This window comes from Diuraphis noxia, unplaced genomic scaffold, assembly GCF_037042655.1.
Source record: "Diuraphis noxia isolate RWA-SAM2 unplaced genomic scaffold, SU_Dnox_SAM2 contig0001, whole genome shotgun sequence".
In the NCBI taxonomy this organism is placed as follows: Eukaryota; Metazoa; Arthropoda; class Insecta; order Hemiptera; family Aphididae; genus Diuraphis; species Diuraphis noxia.
The window spans coordinates 12,168,821-12,195,189 of NW_028301711.1; the positions used below are offsets into that span (position 1 = coordinate 12,168,821).

Below are 26,369 nucleotides of genomic sequence, written 5' to 3' on the forward strand. Positions count from 1 at the left end.
TAAGAAATAAATTAATCCTACCTAGTAATTATTATCATTTATAAATTACTTAAATCTCTATCTTATAAAAAATTTGAATATATACTATACTTTAGTGTATGACTATAAAATGTGTAGAATCTAAAACCTATCACGATCGGGTAGCTAAACATGTAAGCTGGATTAAAGTAGCTAAGGTCTGCGTCGATGGTTTTGAAAACCTTAGTGACAGAGAAAAAGATGCTAAAAGTAAGAAATTTTATTAATTTATAAGAAGTACCTACATATTCCAATGTTGTAGCAAATGTGAAATGAGTGACACCTTTAGTTAGCAATTAAATAAAATTATTTTCGAATAGTTGTGGACTTACAAAAAAGATGGAAAAATCTAAGAGATAATTATAGAAAAAAATGTGTGGTAGTGTCTGGCCAAGCTGCGAACAAAAAAAAAAATATATATATATGCAGGCATAATGGAATTTTTGAGACCAACCATGGAGAACTGAAGGTAAGTTGGATACGAAATTACTTAAGAAAATATTAGTGCACTATTTGCTTTCTTTCTTTGACCAAAGCGTGACATATAACTGCAAACTGTATAGTGTATATTCACAATAATGATTATATAACCATAATAATTTCTCAAATTTGAGTAAAATTACCAGCTCATATAAAATTTAAAGTTAAGATTATTATATGTAGGGCATCGCATAGGTTTTTTATTATATTTTAATTTTAAAGCTAGTTATTAGTATTTTAAAATTGACAATTGTTTGTAAATCTTAAAATATTCATATGTATTTCGCTATAAAGCTTAAATATAATGACAATCACTTTTGAGATACCCAAGATAATAATCTTGCCTTTAACCCGTCGTTGGTCGCGTGGTGAGAGATTCTCTCATTACGATATTATTTTGGTCACCACTGTCTGTTATATCGGTTTATTGCCTATTAGTTGTGCTATACCTTATCAGATACAGATAATCTAAAAATAGATGGGCATTAAACGACTTTGTAATTGATTACATACTTTCAGTATCCGTTTAACGTGACTCGTATACACACAGTGAGAGAAATTCTCTATACGCGACCAAACAAGTACTTTTTTTGTGTGCATTATTTTATTATGGATAATAACATATCTGCTTGGCTTGAGGAAGCTGACGATGATATGTTAGATGATTTTGACCTCGATGAAGATGACAGTGATGGAGACGTATTAGATAATCCAGAAAATAGTTATCAATCTATTGGAAATGAAAGTGATTCCGAAATGTCTTGTTCTGACGATTCTATTGGAAATGATTTTCGTGGATATAATAAAGGTAAAGATAATATTATCAAGTGGTATACTGACCCTCCTCCTCGTAATGTTAGAACTCCACAAAGAAATATTGTAACACACCTTCCTGGTGTAAAATCGGCAGCAAAAAATGCTAAAACTATAATTGACTCTTGGGAACTTTTTTTTCCCAACGATTGTTTACAAGAAATTACTACTTGTACTAATATATATTTAGCAAAAATTCGTGATAATTATCAAAGGGACAAAGATGTTTTAGATACTGACGTAGAAGAAATTCGAGCACTTATCGGTCTCTTATATATTGCTGGTATGTTGCGAAATAATCACATAAATCTTTCCGACTTGTGGGCAAACGATGGATTCTCTCCAGACATTTTTCGTGCTGTTATGTCTGAAAGACGTTTTTACCTTTTACTTCGCGCTTTACGATTTGATAACATACACACTCGAAATGAACGAAAAAAAATTGACAATTTGGCACCAATTAGAACGGTTTTTGATGAATTCGTAAATCGTTGCATATCATTTTATACACCAGGAGAATATTGTACAATCGACGAAATGTTAGAGGGCTTCCGAGGACGATGTAAATTTCGTCAGTACATAGCCAACAAACCTAATAAATATGGTATAAAGATTTTTGCTTTGGTAGATTCACGTGTATTTTATACAGTAAATATGGAAATTTACGCAGGCAAACAACCGATTGGACCATTTTTACAGAATAATAGTGGAGCTAGTGTTGTCAAACGTATGATAAAACCAATTGCTAAAACAGGCCGTAATATTACTATTGATAATTGGTTCACTTCAGTCCCTTTAGCAGTCGAACTACTAAAAGACTATAAAACTACTATGGTAGGTACACTGAAAAAAAATAAACGGGAGATACCAACAAGTTTTTTAGACATAAAAAATCGACAAATATGTAGTACAAAATTTGGATTTGGAGACAATAATTGTCTTTTATTGTCATATGTTCCAAAAAAAGGAAAAAATGTTATGATGCTATCAACAATGCATACACAAGGTGACATTGATCCAAACTCGGGAGATAAAAAATTACCAGAAGTCATTTCATTTTATAATATGTCAAAAGGAGGTGTAGACGTTGTGGATGAACTGAAAGGCGAATACTCAGTTTCAAGAAACAGCCACAGATGGCCTTTGACAATATTTTTTTCTTTACTCAACATTGCTGGAATAAATAGTCAAATTATTTACAAATCAAACACTGATATTGTTATTCCACGACGCAAATTTTTAAAACAATTAGGGAATGACCTATGCAAACCTCATATGGTTCGACGACAAAGTATTCCAACATTATCTAATCCTCTAAGACAACAAATTACACGATTTAGTGGAGTCATTTCAAGCCCAGAAACTGGAACCGGTACAAGTGGAAAAGCAAAATGTTCTTATTGTCCAAAAAAGGAAAATCGATATACTGTGGTAATAGTAAATTTATATTTTAATAATTAAAATATTTTATATTTGTAATTATATATACTATTATTTATATAGGTAATTTGCGCAACATGTTCAAATCCAATTTGCAAAAAACATACTACAACCATATGCGATTCCTGTATCTGTAATACGCAAATTCAAGAATAAAAAGTTTAATTATTTTTTTTTTAGTAATAACAATATGTATTAATGCTCGATTATTCAAATTGTAATGTGTAATGTATTTTGTAAAACAGGAAAAATATATAAATACTGAAATATATATAGTTTATAAGTGCTCATTTATATAAAATAAATGTGTTTGGTAGTTTATTACATATTATAAGACTTATTGAAGAAAGTGAGAGAATCTCTCACCACGCGACCAAAGTAGTACAAAAAAAGACGCGACCAACGACGGGTTAATAAGATTATAAATATTTAAAAAATAAACTATGTTCTAAATAAATGTATTTAAAGTCAATATTTTTTCTAAAAAGAAGATTTACATTTTCGCTGTTTTGAATTTCTCATACAAAATATATATCAGATTTTAATATTTATTGATATTTATAAAATAAAAGGTGGGAAAGCGGATGTTGCTCTGCTGTACAGTATAGGTTACAAGTGGACCACTGTAATGGATAGTGTAAAATTTGAATTAAATGATATAATATCATTGTATAAGAAAATCGATTCTGAGTGAAGACGGTCAGTCAATCTATAATATTTTACTGAGTGTAGTTTATGATATTGTTGTGAATAAAGTAATTATTTTTAGTATTAGGCATTATAAAAATAGTATTTATTACTATAGGTTAAATTCATTTTTCCCAAAAAAATTACATTTTAAAATACCATTGCGTGTATATAAAATATAATAATATACTCTAAAAGTTTCATATACCAATAAATAATATTTTTAAATTATAACAAAATAAATAAAATCGTTATTCTTGGTTTAAATATGTAATTTTGTCCAAATTTGAATTTAAAATGTCTATAAAAATAAATGTGTTTATATTACATTTTTTAGATTTTTTGGTTACAGTATGAATTATTTAAGAAAATCTTTGTTTTAAATTTTCAACTCTTAGTTATAAAAACTGAACATTTTTTAATTCCAATGATTGATAGTTTTCGAGATTTTGACAAATTTTGTCAAAATTCGAACTTTAAATGCTTATAAAAAAATCGTGCCTATATATTTTTAAAATTTTTCAACTGATATTTTAACAATATATTAGAAACCTTATTTTAAATTTTCAGATTTTTTGGCCCACCAAATAAAATTTTATTGACAATTATAAAAAAAAAAACTAAAAAAATTGAAAACTGAAAATGTCTGTAAACATCTCAAAACAAATCAAAATCTTTTCAAAATCTTATGGTGTATAGAAAATGAGAATATAAACATTCAATACAATAATTCGTTTTTAAATTACAACCAAATAAGAAAAATGCTACATGAGAAATCGAGTGAATATCCAATGTTGTAAAATTATGAATTTAGAACGCTCATAAAAATTTATTTTTACTTGCTTTAGATATTTTATTTTTGATAGAACTAGAAAAACTTATGTTACATTTTAAAATCTTAGATTTAAAAATCAAAATTTTTATAAATTTCTAACTCTAAATAATTTGCAAATTTTCGTCATTTTTACGAATTTTGTCAAAATTTCAACTTTAAATACTTAGAAAAAAATTGTAACTACAGATTTTTAATATTGTTCATCTGCATTTGAAACAATTAATTTGGAGCCTTATTTAATTTTTGAAGTTAGAAAAGTTAAGAATTTCTGTAAAAATATAAAAATAATAGTTACCATTAACATAAATATTTATGCTTTTTTTAAATTCTATATTATATGATTCGTAATGTATGATTTAAAAAAATAATTATAGGACTGAGGGTAACGTTGAAGAATCCAGTGACAATGAGATTGACATCAGTGATTCTGTACTGGATGAAAATATCGATGTTCAAAATGATGGAGACGATGAAAACGATATTCCAGATGATCCGATTAAAAAGAGACCAGCTACAAAAACGAAATCGGTTAAAAAACCTTCATTTGAGGAAAATTTGCTAAACATTTTGGAGAATCGTCGTCCACAAGATGCAGAAACTTCTTTTCTGATGTCACTTCTTCCTCAAATCCGTAGTTTAACTGAGGAACAAAAAGGTAGGGTTTATATTGAATTTTTGACTATTCTACAAAGAGTCAAATATTCTACTCCTCCTCAAATGCAACAAATATCTTCTCAGGGGAACTCTGGTTCTATTCCTTTTAATAGTTTTAACTATTCGTATTATAATGCCAATCAAACTTTGCCTGAATTTTCTGCACTAACCTCAGCTATAAACCCACATCATATTGAAACAACGAATCCTACATTACACAATTATTACACTCAGTATAATCCTCAGACATCTGCGTCCTCCACATATTCTGGTAATATACAGAATTCTGAGTTTGAAAATAACAATAAATAATTATACATTATAGGTATGACATTGGTATGTTTATTTTAAGTATGTTACTATTATGATTAAATTATTTTATAATAATATTACAAAAAGGTATTGTATTATTTAAATTTTAAATATTGTTCAATAAAAAGGCTTATTGTTTATCTTACTTATTTTGTATTAAGTCGATATGATAATATTTCATGTTATGAATATTAAATACACCACTGTTCTGAACTATTATATTACAAGTATTAAGTCTCTATGAAAAAAATATATACACTGAATTTATATTGAATAATATATTATATAATAGGTATACATAATAATAGTATACATAATAATGGCAACCAGCAAGTATACTTTATAATTTTAATTATTTAAATTTAATTCTTAATCTATAAAAACTTTGTAGGCTATATCTAAATCAATATAAAATATTTTTATAATTATTTTCTTACGTAAAATAGTAATACTGTAATCAAAATGTAATATTATTTTCCAATGACTTTATTTTGCCACCTTAGTGCATGTTGCGGAGCGTTGAAATACTTAACAAAGTGTTCTCTAACTTCTTTGGCATTCGTTGATGAATTTCCAGTTCCCCTTTGATTTGTTAAATTGTCCATTGTACAACTAAGGATATCATCATTGTTGATGCCATCTCTACGTCGAACAAAATTGTGTAGCACACAACATGCTTTTGTCACAGCGACAGCGAAATTGGGTTCAACTAGTAAACTTGTTTGAAAAACTCTCCATTTTTTCGACATTATTCCAAAAGTACATTCTATATGTTGTCGAGCTCTTGATAACCTGTAATTAAAAATCCTCCTGTCGTCATTTAACGACTTGCCTGGAAAAGGTCGAAGTAAATTTGGATGTAATGCAAATGCTTCATCGGCAACGAAAACATAAGGTAGAGGAACACCGTTATCATCACCAGGTAAACACATTTTTGGTGGCAAATTTAATTTATAACCGTATAACTTTTTACCAAACACTGATTGTTTAAAGACATTACAGTCACTTTCCTTACCGTAGGAACCCACATCTATAATTCTAAAACAGTAATTAGAATCACAAATTGCCATCAGGATGAGTGAATAATAATGTTTGTAATTATAATAGAATGTCCCACTGTTTTTCGGACATTCCAAACGTATATGTTTGCCGTCTACGGCGCCAACGCAATTTGGAAATTGAGCTTTCTCTAAATACCCGGCTGCAATGTCTAACCAATCGTCAGTAGTTGGTTTTGCCATTTCAATTGGTTGTAATACGCTCCATATAATATCACAAGTTTCGCGTACAATAGTTGATATTGTGGATATTCCAATTAAAAATTCGAAGTGGAAAGTGGAAAAGTTAGAACCCGTAGCCAAATATCTAAATAGACACATATTAGGTATTAATTAAAATAATAACCTTTTAAAAAATAGTGTTTGTTAATCTAAAGTTTGATGTCTTTATTTTTATGTAAAACCCCAATTTAAATTGTCAATCCTATTAGCTATAAAAGTTGAACATTTTATAAATTTCAACTACTAAAAAATTTGTAAATTTACAATTTGATAAATTTCATCCAAATTTTAATATTTAAATGATTATAAAAAAAATATACCTATGTATTTTCAATATTTTTCATCTGCTATTATAATATAATATATCAGGAGCCATATAAGCATCAAGATACATTTTCACGTTTCTATTGTTTCTACAGTTATTTATTTTTAATTACAACAAAATAAGATCATATGAATCTTGTAAAAATGTGAAACTCAAACGCTCTTAAAAATGTAATATGATTTTCTTGTAGACATTTTTTTTTTTTTTTTTGGATAAACGTAGAAAAACTGATGAGGAATCTTTTATTGCATTTTAAAATCATAGATTTAAAAAGAAACATTAATTTCTAACTCAAAATAATTCAAATTTCGTCATTTTTACGTATTTTGTAAAGATTTGAACTTTGAATGCTTATAAAAAAAATTGTGATCATGGATTTTGAATATTTTTGTTATAATATATTAGGAGCATTGTATTAACTGTTTAAGCTTTTTTACGCAACAAATAAATTTTTATTCACATTTATAAAAAAAACTAAAACTTTTGATACTGAAAATGTCGGTAAACAGTTCAAAACAAATCAAACTTTTTTAAAAATTGTATCGCTTATGGAAAATTAGAAAATTGTATTATAAACAAGCAGTGAAATTCGAAAAATTTGAAATTTGAAATCAGTTTTACTGCCCCCAATCTTGATGACAGATACAAAAGTAAAAAATAAAAACACACATTACTGTAAAATCAATACATTCAACGCTCAGAATCTTAAATTATTATCTATATTATTATATTTTTATCAACCAATTAACTTAAACAAAAAAAATAATAGATTTCTAAAATTGATAATAATATAAGAGAATAATAGTCTATACATTATATTGATTATGATTTATGGTAACCCCTTTTGTTAAGTTCCAATATTATTAAATATTTCTTAACCATTTATTTACTCTATTCTGAGGTATATTGATCCAGTTTATCTTTTATATAAACTATACACTACACAAATCGCTTCAACATCATCTAAGGTCTCCATCATTTAATAAAACGATGGAAAATAACTTATTTAAAAACGTGAAGTACTACTGACGTTTTCTATACGACTAATGTAATAAGTTCAAACGACAATAAACACATTTCAAATTTGGCGGGTATTCGAAGGCGTTTTAATCGCATGTGATCTCCTAGTGTGAATGCATGCACGGGAGCGGTTTTAAATCGCTGCGATTTTTAACCGCAACCGCCCGCGATTAAATCGCTCCGTGTGAAACCAGCTTAATTTTAGGCGAATATTCGCCGCGAGCGGCTAAAATTAAACATATTGTTTTGACTGGATTGATATACACTGCGCGATATCCGACGCGAATGTTCGCCGTTCGATATTTCGAATTTCGATCATTCGAACATTGATCACTAAAGTAACAATATTGTTTATATTGTATACCCGGTTTTTTTTAGTAATTATCATATTAACTTTGATAAAAATTAATTCATAATTTATTATGAATATGAGTTACGACGTAGAAGAACTTATTATGGAAGTATCTGTGGAAGAATCTATATGGAATATCAGTAAGTTATAAATATTATTTAAATTTTTTGATAGAAAAATAAATCTAGTTAATACCTTTGAGTGGTCGAGATTGAAAATTCTCAGTAGTATATTATATCATATAACTTATTTGGACCTTGTATTGAATTTTCAAGTTTTTTGAACCATGAATACAACTTTATCGACATCTATAGAAAATAACAACTAAAAAAATGGGAGATTTCAAATATCTATAAATAACTTAAGCAATTTTGAAATAGGTTGAAAATTTGATCTAGAATTCATTGATAAAATATTTGGTGTAAATTTAAAGTTTGTACAGTTATTCGTTTTTGAATGACAGCAGAATAAGAATATCGGTACAAGGGAAATTGAGTGAATATTCAATGTTGTAATTCAAATGCTCATAAAAATGTAATTTGACTTTCCGGTGGACAATTTTTTATTTGAAAATAGTAGACAAACTCATGAAAAATCATGTATTGATATTTTAAAAATATAAATCTTTATGAATTTCTAACTCGAAAAATATTGCAAATTTTCGTTATTTTTACGTATGTTGTCAAAATTCGAATTTGAAATACTTTTTAAAAACAAATTGTGACTGTATGTAATTTTATGAAAATTATGGACTTTTTGCATTGAACAATTCATGTATTTTTAATATTTTTTAACTACTATCGTAGCAATTTATAAAGAGCATTGTATTACATTTTGAAGCTTTTTTACCAAACGAATACAATTTTATTGTCATTTAAAATAAAATCTAAAAAGATTGAAAATTTCAATTTTTAATTTTATATAGGTAAGAAACTATTCTATTATTTATATTGTTTTTATAGAAGCCAAAGAATATCATGATAAGGTCGCAAAGCACGTAAGTTGGGTGAAAGTTGCAAAAACTGTTTTGAAGAATTATGAAACTCTTGAAGAGACAGAGAAGCAGAAACAAAGTAATTAATGCTATTATACTTATGAATTACACACTTTAAGAATAATAAACCACAAATTATATCTATGATACCTACCTATTATTTACCTACAGTAATTGTACTCCAGAAAAAGTAGAAAAATTTAAAAGATACCTATCGGAGGAAATGTATCACAAAATCAGGGCAAGCTGCTAATAAAATTAAAAAGTATATTTATTCCGATATTTTGGAATTTCTGAAACCAACAATGGATAATAGAAGGTTAGTTCCTAATTATTTTTATTAACTACCTAGTAAAGTAGTAACTACTAATTTATATTTAAATAATCCATGTAACTTATATTATAAATATGTACATAAATAGTTATACAGGGTGATTTATGAAGCGTAAAACACTCATTATTTCAAAAAGTGCAAATGTTTTTGAAAATATAATTTTACATAGCTTCAAGTCGTTTACAAAACAACGTTTTTATTAAAAAATTATATTTTTAACATTTTTTATCCCAATAATTTTTAAGTTTCTTACTTTTTTGAATGACAACATGTAGTTTTTTGTATTATCTTACTAGTGTATCAAATGACGTTATTGACATACGAAAGTACTTAAAAAATTCTTCAGGATATTGCCGAAGTGTCAAAAATGTAACTTGAAATTGTCCTTCTTCAATTCTTTTCATATTCAATGGGTGTACCCAATGCACTCTCTTTCTATTATTTTTTTTCTTTTGTAATTGATTTCTTTTATATAATGCATAAATTATACTAACGCTTTCAATAGTGTTAAATTTATCCATTTTAATAAAAAACAATTAATGACAACTAATATAATAATATATTTTGTAAAAATACGTACAGAACGACTGCAAATGAACACTGAACACAACTAAACACAACCACGATGTCTGAACAACTAATTGATGTAAAATAAACGATCAATTGTTTGATTCAAAAATTGGCGGGAAATGATGTTCGTAGTTCATTCACATCGAGCGATTAATCGTCTAGTGTGAATCCGAAATTAATGAACGAATAAAAACCGCTGCGATTTAAAATCGCGTTCGCTTCGTGTGAAACCACCTTAAAGGTGGACTGGAAAACCATAATGCATTATCAGAATGTAGTCAACCACGTTCGAAATTGTCGGCACTCGGCAGTCGCGCGCACGACGCATGTTATACAGTATACAGCACGATTAAAGATAATATTATTATTAATATTATCTTTAATCGTGGTATACAGTGACATAAATACAACAATATATTTTAGATAACAAGACCGTCCTCCCATCAAATATCAATAGTCGATAATATAGTAGGTAGGTATATTGCAGAATATGAATATACCATTATACAACCATAATATTATCATGTACGTTCTATCATTATTCATTATTCATCGCGACATCGTGCATTTTAGTTTGCACTCTGCTGTCTTGGATATAATATTATACTATACTGGATCCAGTGGATCCGTATCCGCGTGTATCGCCGACGCAAGACTGTTTCTCATTTACTATAATATGTAAGTATATAAACATATGTTTTAATTTAAGAATACAAAATAAGTACTTAGATGGATGATGGTTTAACCAAACTGGTACATTTTTTTCTCACTAGTTTTTGTAAATTAATTTCTTATATAGGTACCGTGCAAGCCTATACTAGCGCTACTGGGTTGATAACACCATAAGTTCTTTTATTATCAACATAATAAACAAATATGACAATAGTCAATACCACGGACTAAGATATACAGGACTGGTATCGAAAACATTATCAGTGATCCCCAAATGTTTCCAAAGGTACAAGTGTAGTATCTAGCGCCATCTATTTTAGGAATTACACATTAATCATAATATTCATTGTACAATGTACACCGGCAAACTTTTTGCAAAATTATTAAATTTGATGTTTTCTTTAAAATGAACATAAATTATTTTAATAACTAAGGGTATATTTATTTGATGCTTACTAATTAGTACAAATTACTGAAGAAATTTAAAGTTTGAAAAATGTTGATATTTCATAACATAAATGATCTTATGTAGGTATAGATCATAGACATATTAATAATTAATATGCATATGGTAGAGATGAAACTATTAGAATTAATTAAGTATTTGTGTGATATTCAATGCAATGTACTTAAAATTTAAGGTTTTTTATGACTTAAATTAATAATATCTATTATCTAACTACTGCCTTGACTAAATACTGTAAGACCATACTTTTACCGATTGGTATTATTACCGCAGTGGCGTGCAGACAAGACACAAATGGGGCTTATGGGGTTGGAAAATATTGTATGTAGAGTTGAAGGTGTGGTTTCAGATTGGGCATCAACCAACCAAAAATTATGGGTCGAACTTGGTATAAGTGGTCAAAAGGATAAAGTGTCTAATTCATTCCAAAACCCCTTAGACCCTAAACGACAAATTTTTATGTTTTCCGATGTTCCCCATCTCATAAAAAATGTTAGAAACAGACTCTATAGTAAAAAGAGTTTAAGGGTAAATACAATTATAATGTTTCTTATAATTTATTTAAATAATACTTACATTAAACTTCTAGGAATCTCCTGAAAAGGCATTTATAAGATGGTCTCATTATCAAGATGTCTACAATAATGATGTAAATAGAAATTTAAATTCTCCAACAAGGGTCTGTCCTAAAATTTCATTAAGACACATAGAAGTTGATGGGTTTAGTAAAATGAGTGTCAAGTTAGCAACTCAGGTAAATTTATATCAGAAAAATATATTTGTCATTATCAACTATTACTTGTTTCTAGATTTTTAGTGATTCTATGGCCAAGGGCATAGAATTCTACAGAGAGTATGTTGGAATTGAATCTTTAAAAAATAGTTATGAAACATAAATTTTTACTGACCGTTTCAATAAACTTTTTGATGTATTTAATAGAAAGCACCCTGGAGAAGGAATAAAAAAAAATAGTCTTGATTTTCAGGTACATTTGGCTGTAATTAAAATATATTATTATTTCATTATGATTTTTTTGATTTTTTGAACCAGGCGTTGGAAGATAATCTAGTTTGGCCTAAGTTTGAAATCGAAGCATTATTTCGTCTAGTTATGCTGTACAGACATAAAAAAAAAAAAAAACATCATTGTAAAATCAATACATTCATCACTTCGTTCAAAATCTAAAATATGTTAAGGTAACAAAATTAAAAAAAAAATTTAACCTTTATTAAAAACTTTTAAAATTTAAATAACTAAAAATTGTACCTCTATATCTTCAATATAATGCTCTAATAGTTGAGCTATTTAAATTTAATAATTAAATAATTAAAAATCATTAAAAAAAATGATAAATTAAATTAAATTTTACTAAAATTAATTATTTTTTAAAAAAAATAAATTAAACCATTATTTAAATTATATTCAATTCAACCAAATTCAATTAACTTTAAAGTAAAAAAATCCAAAATAAAGAAAATTATTCAGAAAAAAAATATACCTTAAAAAATAATGTCATATTAATCTAAAAAAAATTTAATTATAGAAAATAAAAAATTATGAAGTTTAAAAAAAATCAAATTCTAAAAAACAAAAAAATTATACTTAAAATTTTAAATCTAAATTCTAATTACATTAAATTTATAAAATATTAATCATATAAAAAAGAACCAAAAAATAATATAATAAAACTAATTAATAATATACTAAAAATAAAAATATTTCTCTCAAATTTAATAACTATTAAAAAATTAAGTATAGAAAAATGTATTATTATTAAATTATAAATAACACAAATAAAATAAAAAAAAAAGTTATAAAGAGATGATAAAAAAAATTCAAATTTATTATCAAAAAATATTCAAAAATTAAATCCTTCGAATAAAAACTACAAAAAAAAAAAGGATAACCAGATAATGATATTAAAGTAAATATAAAAATTAAACCACAAAAAGGTAAATAATCAATCAATCCACCTATTTTACGAATATCTTGATTATTATTTATATTTAAAATTAAAACTCAAGCTCTTAAAAATATTATAGACTTAAATAAAGCATGTATTATTTAATAAAAAAAACATATTATATCAATTTTACATAAACATAAAATTATAAATATATATCTCATCTGACTTAAAGTTGAAAAAGCAATAATTTTTTTAAAATCAAATTCAAAAATTGCATTTAATCCAGTTATAAACATTGTTAAACAAGAAATAACTATTAAATAATTTTAAAAAAATCTCATTAAATAAATTCCAGTATTATTTTAATAAAAATAATAACAATTAAATTAATAATATATATTCTAAACCCAAAAGTAGGTATTATTAATAAATGATTAAAATTAAAAATATAAAATAAAATGTCAGAAAATAATATAAAAAATAAAAACTAAAATAAATAAATTTATCATTATAATAGTTTCAAAAAAACATTGATACGGTAAATCAAAATTATAAAATTATTTAAAATAATCAGTATAAATATATAAAAATATTATCATTAATCTCCAAAATTAACATTTTAATTAAAATATACACCGAATTTTAAAATTTATTATATTAACTAATTTAATCATAGCAATTACATTAACAATAATAAAATCACCTTAAGATCAAATTTAATTATTCTAATTCAAACTATAACTTTAACTTTAATAACCCAGTAAACACTGTAATGTATATTAGACGTATAATATACTAATCCATCGTAGACAAAAGACATACATGTGAAGTAAATGTAGATGTCTATGATAAGTCTAAGGTTAGTCTATATGCGACACTTTTTTAGTCTATTTGAAGACTGATCAAAGTATCTATCATATATCAAGTAGTAGATCAAATTCAAAACTTTTATAAAATCTATACATAGACATAAATTATACCTAACATTGTAAGTAGATACTTACCATAATAGGTAAATTTTATTATTATCCTACTTAAAATTATGTATCTACTGTATAATATTAAATAATTATATATATATATATATAAATATTATATAGTAATGTTTTTGGTTATATTATAATTTAGAAAAAAATAATTAAAACACACATTATAATTATGCATATAATTATTATATTTCAATATTATTAATATATTTTGTGATTATTTGATAAAATATATAAATATTTGATCAACATTTTCAGTTGGTGATGTTGAGTTGATATTAAAATATTTTTAAAATATATTCAATATCTTTGAATGACCAATGAATTAACATTTTCAAAATATATTTTTATATAGAATATATTTCTAAAATATTGCAGTAACATATTATCAAAATATTGCTTGTATTTGTCTTAAAAATATTGCCGTATCATATTATCAAAATATTGCTTGTATTTGTTTTAAAAATATTGACGTATCATATTATCAAAATATTTCTCAAATTTGTTTTAAAAATATTGCAGTAAAATATTATCACAATATTTCTTGTAGTTTTGAAAATATTTTTAGTATTTGTAAAATTAATATATTTTATTGAAAAATGTTATATAACACATTAATTCATTGAAACTCAGATACAATTTGGTAGTCATAAAAAAACATATAGATGCTGTTACCTTGATGTATATTTAAATATAATAACTGTTAATACATTTTACATTTAAGATAAATACAAACAAATATATTTTTTTTTAAATATTATATACCTAATATTAATTCTTAATGAAAAAAAATTCTATCAATTATCAATTTTTTATAAATAATACAAATTTTAACTTTAAAATTTACAACTAGATAATAAACTAATTACATTATATTAATATAACTGTAAATATACTACATACCTATATATATATATATAAGATTATGTATGTATATAGTAATTAGTAACTGCCTTAAATACAATATAGTATACAAAAAAATAGTTCAAAAAAACATATAATTATGAAGATTTAGATAAAATTATAAATGCTGTTATACCTTGATGTATATTAAAATTATATAATATTAATTTTTAATTAGATAATAATATTATTATAATTCCTTTGTAAAACTAGAAAAAAATAAATACTACATTTATATATATAAGATTATGTATGTATATAGTAACTGCCATAAAATACAATATAGTATACAAAAAAATAGTAACAATAACATATTATAAACATGAAGATTTTTTTCCTCAATTTTTTTAAGGCCCGCTGAAGCTTGTGCCATCCATGTCTTTAAAGGGGTTTCTATTTCAATATTTGTTATATCAGTAAATTTTTTCATTCTTCGTATGGACTCTAAAAACATAGTTTCTAATTTTAATTTTTAATTATTTATATATAGTATGAATAATATAAGTATAATCAGATTACAAAGCAAGAAATAATTTATTATTGAAGTATGACAGTCAAATTTTATTACTAATATGTAGTTTTATTCCATTATTATTATATTTGGCCTATAATAAAATGGTTAATTTTGTTTACTTTAATTTTTACTATTTATATTTATATACAATAAAACTGAGCTTTAAAAGATATCTATGACCAATAAATTATAAATCAGTCAAAATAAAAATCAATGTAACAATTCTTATTTAGTCAAAAACTTCTCTAGCACATTTAAAATAGTATATACTATAGCAAGTTCCACTTGAAATAAAATTAAAATAAATTATAAATATATATCCAATTACCTCCCAAGAGATCCAACTTAAAACTGTAACTAGATAAGATCAGATTGGATCAGCTGCAGCATTTTTCTTTTATACAAAAATATATACATTAATAAAATATGAATTACCGAATATAACTGCACAAGTTTGTAGAGTTGAAAATTGTTTTTTCCCTTTAAACCCTATAATAAGAGTAGAATGTAAGCAAATTATCACTGAATAATTTTTGCATTATTTTTTGAACAGTTTCTGACAAATTTTGTCCCATTAATCTTGACAACTCTGTAACCTGTAAAAATCATATTAAATAGTTTTTTTATTGAACAATAGCTGTTAAAACTATGCACTATTTAATTACCACAGATTTTCTTGTAAGCCAAATTAGTTTTTATTTTATCTTCCAATTGTTCCAACATGGGGGTTAAGAATTCTTCATAGTTACATTCTGTATAATCAATAATGGTTTGATTATTTATTAATTTATCTAATATTTTTTTTTGCATATTTAAGATCAAATCAAGTCTTTCTTGTATATTTTTTATTTCAGACTTTATGGTTACTTGATTTCAGTTTACAATTTGTTTGAAATCTATAATAACAACAAAAACTTCATTACACAGGTACCGAGGTATCAATATCATATATATAATATAGTAATACATTACAAATACATACCCTTAAGTTCATTTTTTATATCAGAAATATCAATTGTAGATAAACAACTATCAGTATTTTGTGGTGTTTCATGAAGAACTTGACTGGTGTGCAATATTTGCAGCGTAGACTGAGCAGATTTATTAATTTTTATAGCTGAGTCATAATAATTAGCATTCAATTCATTATGATTAGAAGATGAATTTTGTGAAAATATTTCCTGAGTCTGTATACTAATTGGTGTATTCATATCTTGATCATACACTTCAATGTCTGCAAAATAAAAACAAAATAGTAGTAGTATGTAATATAAAATATATTAATATACCTATATTAAAATGAAAAAGAAAAGGTTTCATGTTAATTAAATTAAAATGTGATTGATACCAATATAACTGAGATAATTATATATATTTTTTATATTTACATCTACTATCATAATATTTACCTTCTAAATTTAAATCATCATCAATTTGAATCAGGTTAGGAGGAGTTGGAAGTTTTGATTTTTTCAATGATGAAGATTCATCATCACTCGGAGACCAACATATTTTCCTTCTCGTTTTTCTAGTATTTTTTAGAATATTTCATATAGAATATATATTTCCATTTTGGCTTGAGGGAAGGTATTCTAAGGTATTCTTCAATAATTGTCTCTCCAAATAATATAATTAAAATTGTTATTGGAATAGATGGACTTCCACTGACAAAAAGTAGTTCTGCTTAGTTTTGGCCAATTTTGGCCTATATTCTGCCCCATAGAAATCATGTTTTTCCAGTTGGAATATTTTATGGCTTTTCAAAGCCAAAAGATAGTAATGATTTTTTAAAAGATTTAGTTTCAGAGATATTAGAATTAACACATACTGGAATAAACATAAATAATGAAACAAAAGTAGTTGTTATTGAAGTTATTTGTTGTGATGCACCTGCTAAAAGTTTTGTCTTGGGAGTAAAAGGACATGCTGGGTTTCATTCTTGCACCAGATGCACTCACGGAGCAGAATATTTTAAACACCGTATTTGTTTCCCATATATTGAAAATGGTAATGAACAAAGAAAACACGAAGATTATATTTCTATGAAAAATGAAGAGCATCATGTAACTGCCATTTCTTGTTTAGCATTAATTCCAAATATTGATATAGTTAGTTTATTTTCAATGGATTATATGCACCTAGTATGTTTAGGAGTTATGCGCAAGTTATTAAATATATGGTTAAATAAAGGGTCAACTGATATTCGTTTACCAAGTTGGAAGATTAAGAAAATTACTACATCTCTATTACAATTAAAAAAATGTGTGACAAATGATTTTGGACTGAAACCTAGGGGAATTGAAGAAGTTGCTCGATGGAAAGCCACAGAATTTTGTCAATTTCTTTTATATTCTGGACCTGTTATATTAAAAAATATACTATCAAAAGATTGCTATCAACACTTTTTAACTTTGAGTATTTCAATAAGAATTATATTAAGTCTTGATCACAGTAGTTAATTAAATTATGCCAATCAACTTTTACATTATTTCGTCAAAAACTTTCAAGAACTTTATGGAAGTCATTTGATTTCACAAAACGTACATGGTCTTCTCCATTTAGCTGATGATTACCTTAAACATGGTCCACTTGATAATTGTAGCGCATTCCCTTTTGAAAACTACATGAAGAATTTTAAAGGAATGTTGCGAAAACACGAAAAACCGTCACAACAAGTTGTAAAACGATATGAAGAGCAAATAAAGTGTGAACATCTGAAACTTAATGAATTCAAAAACAACATGTTTTGTACCAATGAACCAAATTGTTTTTGTTTAACATATGATGGTTATGTGGTTAAAATTACAGATATTTTAGGAAGTACAATTGTTGGACGGTATTTTACAAATAAAACAGATTTATTTGTAACACCATTGAAATCTTCATTACTAAATATATTTACTGTGGATAATCTATCAGACTGTACAAAACAATGGAATAAAGATTTTGTAAACAAAAAACTCATTATTTTTGACTTTGATAAAAAATTAATAGCTATACCTATAATTCATAATCTATAACAATAAAAATAATGACTGTAAATAAATTTCATCTAATATTGTATAAATTTTATTTTTTAAATTACAAAATTATTATTATTATTATTATTATATTGTACTTATGAAAAAATTTTAAATGTAAATGTAAATATTTTTTATTAAAAATGTACGGACAGTGGTTAATGCTCCTAGGTAATTATTATTTTTTAAAACTTAAATATTTAATACTTTTATTAAACCTACATTCATGTATGTTTTTTAGAAAAATGTGGACTATAGTATGTTTTGAATCTGACAATTCTGTCGATGTGGTACCTGATTTTTGGTATAATGATGGTTCTTGTTTATGGCCAAAAAAAAATTTATATGTCAAGAAATTTATAAATGGACGTATCTCTCCAAATGAAATAGAGTTTGATAATTATAGTGCACGGGCTTTATCTAAAAATATTGGTAAATATTATATAATTTTTTATACATATTATCTTTGATATAATATATTATAAGTATAAAAAAAGATTAATTTTACTAAAATTTGATAAAAAAATTTGTTCCAGCATGTTTCTCTGAAGCTCGTACAAAAGTTTTAAGAGCACAAGAAACATCAGAATTTATTATCATTAAATGACAATGATAAAAATACTAGAAAAACGAGAAGGAAAATATGTTGGTCTCCGAGTGATGATGAATCTTCATCATTGAAAAAATCAAAACTTCCAACTCCTCCTAACCTGATTCAAATTGATGATGATTTAAATTTAGAAGGTAAATATTATGATAGTAGATGTAAATATAAAAAATATATATAATTATCTCAGTTATATTGGTATCAATCACATTTTAATTTAATTAACATGAAACCTTTTCTTTTTCATTTTAATATAGGTATATTAATATATTTTATATTACATACTACTACTATTTTGTTTTTATTTTGCAGACATTGAAGTGTATGATCAAGATATGAATACACCAATTAGTATACAGACTCAGGAAATATTTTCACAAAATTCATCTTCTAATCATAATGAATTGAATGCTAATTATTATGACTCAGCTATAAAAATTAATAAATCTGCTCAGTCTACGCTGCAAATATTGCACACCAGTCAAGTTCTTCATGAAACACCACAAAATACTGATAGTTGTTTATCTACAATTGATATTTCTGATATAAAAAATGAACTTAAGGGTATGTATTTGTAATGTATTACTATATTATATATATGATATTGATACCTCGGTACCTGTGTAATGAAGTTTTTGTTGTTATTATAGATTTCAAACAAATTGTAAACTGAAATCAAGTAACCATAAAGTCTGAAATAAAAAATATACAAGAAAGACTTGATTTGATCTTAAATATGCAAAAAAAAATATTAGATAAATTAATAAATAATCAAACCATTATTGATTATACAGAATGTAACTATGAAGAATTCTTAACCCCCATGTTGGAACAATTGGAAGATAAAATAAAAACTAATTTGGCTTACAAGAAAATCTGTGGTAATTAAATAGTGCATAGTTTTAACAGCTATTGTTCAATAAAAAAACTATTTAATATGATTTTTACAGGTTACAGAGTTGTCAAGATTAATGGGACAAAATTTGTCAGAAACTGTTCAAAAAATAATGCAAAAATTATTCAGTGATAATTTGCTTACATTCTACTCTTATTATAGGGTTTAAAGGGAAAAAACAATTTTCAACTCTACAAACTTGTGCAGTTATATTCGGTAATTCATATTTTATTAATGTATATATTTTTGTATAAAAGAAAAATGCTGCAGCTGATCCAATCTGATCTTATCTAGTTACAGTTTTAAGTTGGATCTCTTGGGAGGTAATTGGATATATATTTATAATTTATTTTAATTTTATTTCAAGTGGAACTTGCTATAGTATATACTATTTTAAATGTGCTAGAGAAGTTTTTGACTAAATAAGAATTGTTACATTGATTTTTATTTTGACTGATTTATAATTTATTGGTCATAGATATCTTTTAAAGCTCAGTTTTATTGTATATAAATATAAATAGTAAAAATTAAAGTAAACAAAATTAACCATTTTATTATAGGCCAAATATAATAATAATGGAATAAAACTACATATTAGTAATAAAATTTGACTGTCATACTTCAATAATAAATTATTTCTTGCTTTGTAATCTGATTATACTTATATTATTCATACTATATATAAATAATTAAAAATTAAAATTAGAAACTATGTTTTTAGAGTCCATACGAAGAATGAAAAAATTTACTGATATAACAAATATTGAAATAGAAACCCCTTTAAAGACATGGATGGCACAAGCTTCAGCGGGCCTTAAAAAAATTGAGGAAAAAAATCTTCATGTTTATAATATGTTATTGTTACTATTTTTTTGTATACTATATTGTATTTTATGGCAGTTACTATATACATACATAATCTTATATATATAAATGTAGTATTTATTTTTTTCTAGTTTTACAAAGGAATTATAATAATATTATTATCTAATTAAAAATTAATATTATATAATTTTAATATACATCAAGGTATAACAGCATTTATAATTTTATCTAAATCTTCATAATTATATGTTTTTTTGAACTATTTTTTTGTATACTATATTGTATTTAAGGCAGTTACTAATTACTATATACATACATAATCTTATATATATATATATAGGTATGTAGTATATTTACAGTTATATTAATATAATGTAATTAGTTTATTATCTAGTTGTAAATTTTAAAGTTAAAATTTGTATTATTTATAAAAAATTGATAATTGATAGAATTTTTTTTCATTAAGAATTAATATTAGGTATATAATATTTAAAAAAAAATATATTTGTTTGTATTTATCTTAAATGTAAAATGTATTAACAGTTATTATATTTAAATATACATCAAGGTAACAGCATCTATATGTTTTTTTATGACTACCAAATTGTATCTGAGTTTCAATGAATTAATGTGTTATATAACATTTTTCAATAAAATATATTAATTTTACAAATACTAAAAATATTTTCAAAACTACAAGAAATATTGTGATAATATTTTACTGCAATATTTTTAAAACAAATTTGAGAAATATTTTGATAATATGATACGTCAATATTTTTAAAACAAATACAAGCAATATTTTGATAATATGATACGGCAATATTTTTAAGACAAATACAAGCAATATTTTGATAATATGTTACTGCAATATTTTAGAAATATATTCTATATAAAAATATATTTTGAAAATGTTAATTCATTGGTCATTCAAAGATATTGAATATATTTTAAAAATATTTTAATATCAACTCAACATCACCAACTGAAAATGTTGATCAAATATTTATATATTTTATCAAATAATCACAAAATATATTAATAATATTGAAATATAATAATTATATGCATAATTATAATGTGTGTTTTAATTATTTTTTTCTAAATTATAATATAACCAAAAACATTACTATATAATATTTATATATATATATATAATTATTTAATATTATACAGTAGATACATAATTTTAAGTAGGATAATAATAAAATTTACCTATTATGGTAAGTATCTACTTACAATGTTAGGTATAATTTATGTCTATGTATAGATTTTATAAAAGTTTTGAATTTGATCTACTACTTGATATATGATAGATACTTTGATCAGTCTTCAAATAGACTAAAAAAGTGTCGCATATAGACTAACCTTAGACTTATCATAGACATCTACATTTACTTCACATGTATGTCTTTTGTCTACGATGGATTAGTATATTATACGTCTAATATACATTACAGTGTTTACTGGGTTATTAAAGTTAAAGTTATAGTTTGAATTAGAATAATTAAATTTGATCTTAAGGTGATTTTATTATTGTTAATGTAATTGCTATGATTAAATTAGTTAATATAATAAATTTTAAAATTCGGTGTATATTTTAATTAAAATGTTAATTTTGGAGATTAATGATAATATTTTTATATATTTATACTGATTATTTTAAATAATTTTATAATTTTGATTTACCGTATCAATGTTTTTTTGAAACTATTATAATGATAAATTTATTTATTTTAGTTTTTATTTTTTATATTATTTTCTGACATTTTATTTTATATTTTTAATTTTAATCATTTATTAATAATACCTACTTTTGGGTTTAGAATATATATTATTAATTTAATTGTTATTATTTTTATTAAAATAATACTGGAATTTATTTAATGAGATTTTTTTAAAATTATTTAATAGTTATTTCTTGTTTAACAATGTTTATAACTGGATTAAATGCAATTTTTGAATTTGATTTTAAAAAAATTATTGCTTTTTCAACTTTAAGTCAGATGAGATATATATTTATAATTTTATGTTTATGTAAAATTGATATAATATGTTTTTTTTATTAAATAATACATGCTTTATTTAAGTCTATAATATTTTTAAGAGCTTGAGTTTTAATTTTAAATATAAATAATAATCAAGATATTCGTAAAATAGGTGGATTGATTGATTATTTACCTTTTTGTGGTTTAATTTTTATATTTACTTTAATATCATTATCTGGTTATCCTTTTTTTTTTTGTAGTTTTTATTCGAAGGATTTAATTTTTGAATATTTTTTGATAATAAATTTGAATTTTTTTTATCATCTCTTTATAACTTTTTTTTTTATTTTATTTGTGTTATTTATAATTTAATAATAATACATTTTTCTATACTTAATTTTTTAATAGTTATTAAATTTGAGAGAAATATTTTTATTTTTAGTATATTATTAATTAGTTTTATTATATTATTTTTTGGTTCTTTTTTATATGATTAATATTTTATAAATTTAATTTAATTAGAATTTAGATTTAAAATTTTAAGTATAATTTTTTTGTTTTTTAGAATTTGATTTTTTTTAAACTTCATAATTTTTTATTTTCTATAATTAAATTTTTTTTAGATTAATATGACATTATTTTTTAAGGTATATTTTTTTTCTGAATAATTTTCTTTATTTTGGATTTTTTTACTTTAAAGTTAATTGAATTTGGTTGAATTGAATATAATTTAAATAATGGTTTAATTTATTTTTTTTAAAAAATAATTAATTTTAGTAAAATTTAATTTAATTTATCATTTTTTTTAATGATTTTTAATTATTTAATTATTAAATTTAAATAGCTCAACTATTAGAGCATTATATTGAAGATATAGAGGTACAATTTTTAGTTATTTAAATTTTAAAAGTTTTTAATAAAGGTTAAATTTTTTTTTTAATTTTGTTACCTTAACATATTTTAGATTTTGAACGAAGTGATGAATGTATTGATTTTACAATGATGTTTTTTTTTTTTTATGTCTGTACAGCATAACTAGACGAAATAATGCTTCGATTTCAAACTTTCTGGATGGTTTCCGATGTAAAATTGAATATCCTTGGTGCATTATAGAGGTCAAAAGTAAACATTATCCAACAGTTTTCAAAAAAATCGAGAAAAACAAATAAAAAATGACAGAAAAACGGGAATTTTTACGCAAAATCAGTTTTCGACCAAATCGTTTTTTTTATATGGTTGCAATTCAAAAACTAATCACTGTAAATACTTGAAATTTTCACCAAATGTTTATGTTAGTGTTATCTGTATACATTTTAATTTTCAAAAATTTTTGACTTTTTTTGAGTTATTTATAGACCACTGAAATTTTCAATTTTGTTGAGAATTTTTTTTTGAAGTGTCGGTAAAATAATGTTGGACGACTAAAAAAACTTGAAAATTTAATACACGGTTTCTTATGAGTTGTTCTTATTGTAGCTAAAAAAAATTAAAAATCGTAAGTCACAATTTTTTTTAATAAGCGTTTACAGTTCAAAATTTTACGAAATCTGTCGAAAACGCGAAAATTTGCAAGTAATTTTGAAGTTGAAAAATCATAAAATTGTTTGCGTTTATAACTAAGGATTAAAAATACAACACTAAGTTTACCATAAGTTTTCCTTCAATTAGCTATAGAGAAAACTCGAAGCATCATTATAGGAAAAATTTTAAGTGCGTTTGAATTTTAAATTTTTACGAAATAGCGTAACGATTACGATTTATTATCATCAAACGATTTTAAACATTTGTTATTATTCAAAAAGTATAAATCATAGATACTTGAAAAATTTTACCAGTTATTTAGATTGGCATTTTCTTCACATGATTTAATTTTCAAAATATTTTGACTTTTTTTGAGGTATTTATAGACAACTGAAATTTTCAATTTTTCTGAAAATTTTTTTTTTGAAGTGTCGATAAAATTTTTATGGCCCTATCAAAATAATTGAAAATTTAATACAAAGTTCCTCATAAGTTATTCTTATAGTGATTAAAAAATTATAAAAATACATAGGCACGATTTTTTTTTATTAGCATTTGAAGTTTAAATATTGACTTAATACGTAAAAATTAGGGCAATTTTCAAATTATCTTAGATCGAAATTCATAAAAAATGTTCTCTTTTTAATTCTAAGATTTGAGAATTTATTACAAGGCTCATACTATATTTTTGCAATAGCAGTTGAAAAATAAAAGAAATATATAGCCACATTTTTTATTACATGCATTCAAATTTTAATTTTGACAACATACGTAAAAATCACGAAAATTCGTAAATTATTTTATTCTAGAAATTCATAATAAAAAATTTTCCTTTTATACCTAAGATTTGAAAATTTAATAAAAGGATCCTCAAATATTTTTATAATATCAGTTGAAAAATACAAGAAATGTATAGTCACATTTTTTTTTTACAAGCATTTAAATTTAAATTTTGACAACATACGTAAAAATCACGAAAATTCGCAAATTATTATAAGCTAGAAATTCATAAAAAATTTGCTTTTTAAATCTAAGATTTGAAAATTTAATACAAGATTCCTTACAAGTTTTCCAATCTTTATCACAAATAAAAATGTCCACCGGAAATTCAAATTAAATTTTTATTAGCATTTGAATTTCAAATATTGACAAACATTCGTCAAAACCATGAATATTTGTAAATTATTTTATAGTTCAAAATTCATAATATTGTTTGTATTTATATCTAGGGTTATAAAATTTAACACCAAGTTTTCCATAAGTTTTGCATCTTATAGCTATAGAGAAAATTTGAAGCGTCATTATAGGAAAAATGTTTTGAGCGTTTGAGTTTTAAATTTTTATGAAATCGCGTAATGATAACGATTTATCCTCAAACCAGGTATTTGTATATCTATGATAATATAAGGTATTATGAATTATGAAAACTACATGATAACTACACTAATTGATTAACCATGCTGTAACGGAGCCTAGTATATTACCAACATATAAAACGGTCCTTTTCAGGACCACCAATCACAAAACAGAATTTACAAAATACAATGCCACAAAGATTGAGGGGCGAATTTGAAACCCTTCTAGGCGTTGTACATTCCCAACAAATATGGCTATAGAAAGAGGAGATCGTGACGAAATAAAATATACCATCATAATAATTAAAACTCCAAAATTGACCAAATAGCGAGGCAAACCGTACCGACGGCAAACACAGTTACGCACGGCGGCACACCGGTGGTTTACGAGTCGGTACGGGAAATAGTATATATACCGATCACAGTAGCAGAGCAACATTCATTCTTCCGCCAACAATACTATCGTCAACACCTTACCAACGGCAGCGAAGACACTCGTCAAAACGAGGCGGCAATCGACGATCTTACCGACGGCAGCGAAGACACTCGTCAAAACGAGGCGGCAATCGACGATCATACCGACGGCAGCGAAGACA

At 24.3% G+C, this 26,369-nt stretch overlaps 1 protein-coding gene, 1 long non-coding RNA gene and 1 pseudogene across 2 annotated transcripts; 2 read left to right on the forward strand and 1 right to left on the reverse strand.

Annotated features, from left to right (window-relative positions):
• Window positions 1-349: 349 nt before the first annotated feature.
• Window positions 350-5,239, forward strand: LOC149059688 (uncharacterized; annotated as a pseudogene).
• Window positions 5,240-16,294: 11,055 nt separating this feature from the next.
• On the reverse strand, window positions 16,295-17,487 carry LOC149059689 (uncharacterized). The gene is made up of 4 exons (XM_089225544.1): window positions 17,453-17,487; window positions 16,972-17,090; window positions 16,545-16,796; window positions 16,295-16,458 (listed from the first exon to the last, which is right to left on the reverse strand). Exons 1-4 carry the CDS (start codon window positions 17,485-17,487, stop codon window positions 16,436-16,438), a joined length of 429 nt encoding a protein of 142 aa, XP_089081670.1. The 3' UTR covers window positions 16,295-16,435.
• Window positions 17,488-18,744: 1,257 nt separating this feature from the next.
• On the forward strand, window positions 18,745-20,983 carry LOC149059690 (uncharacterized). Its single transcript, XR_016189771.1, has 6 exons — window positions 18,745-19,014; window positions 19,119-19,326; window positions 19,502-19,753; window positions 19,840-20,070; window positions 20,140-20,300; window positions 20,806-20,983. It is a non-coding gene; the product is annotated as an uncharacterized LOC149059690 (long non-coding RNA).
• The last annotated feature ends 5,386 nt before the right edge of the window (window positions 20,984-26,369 follow it).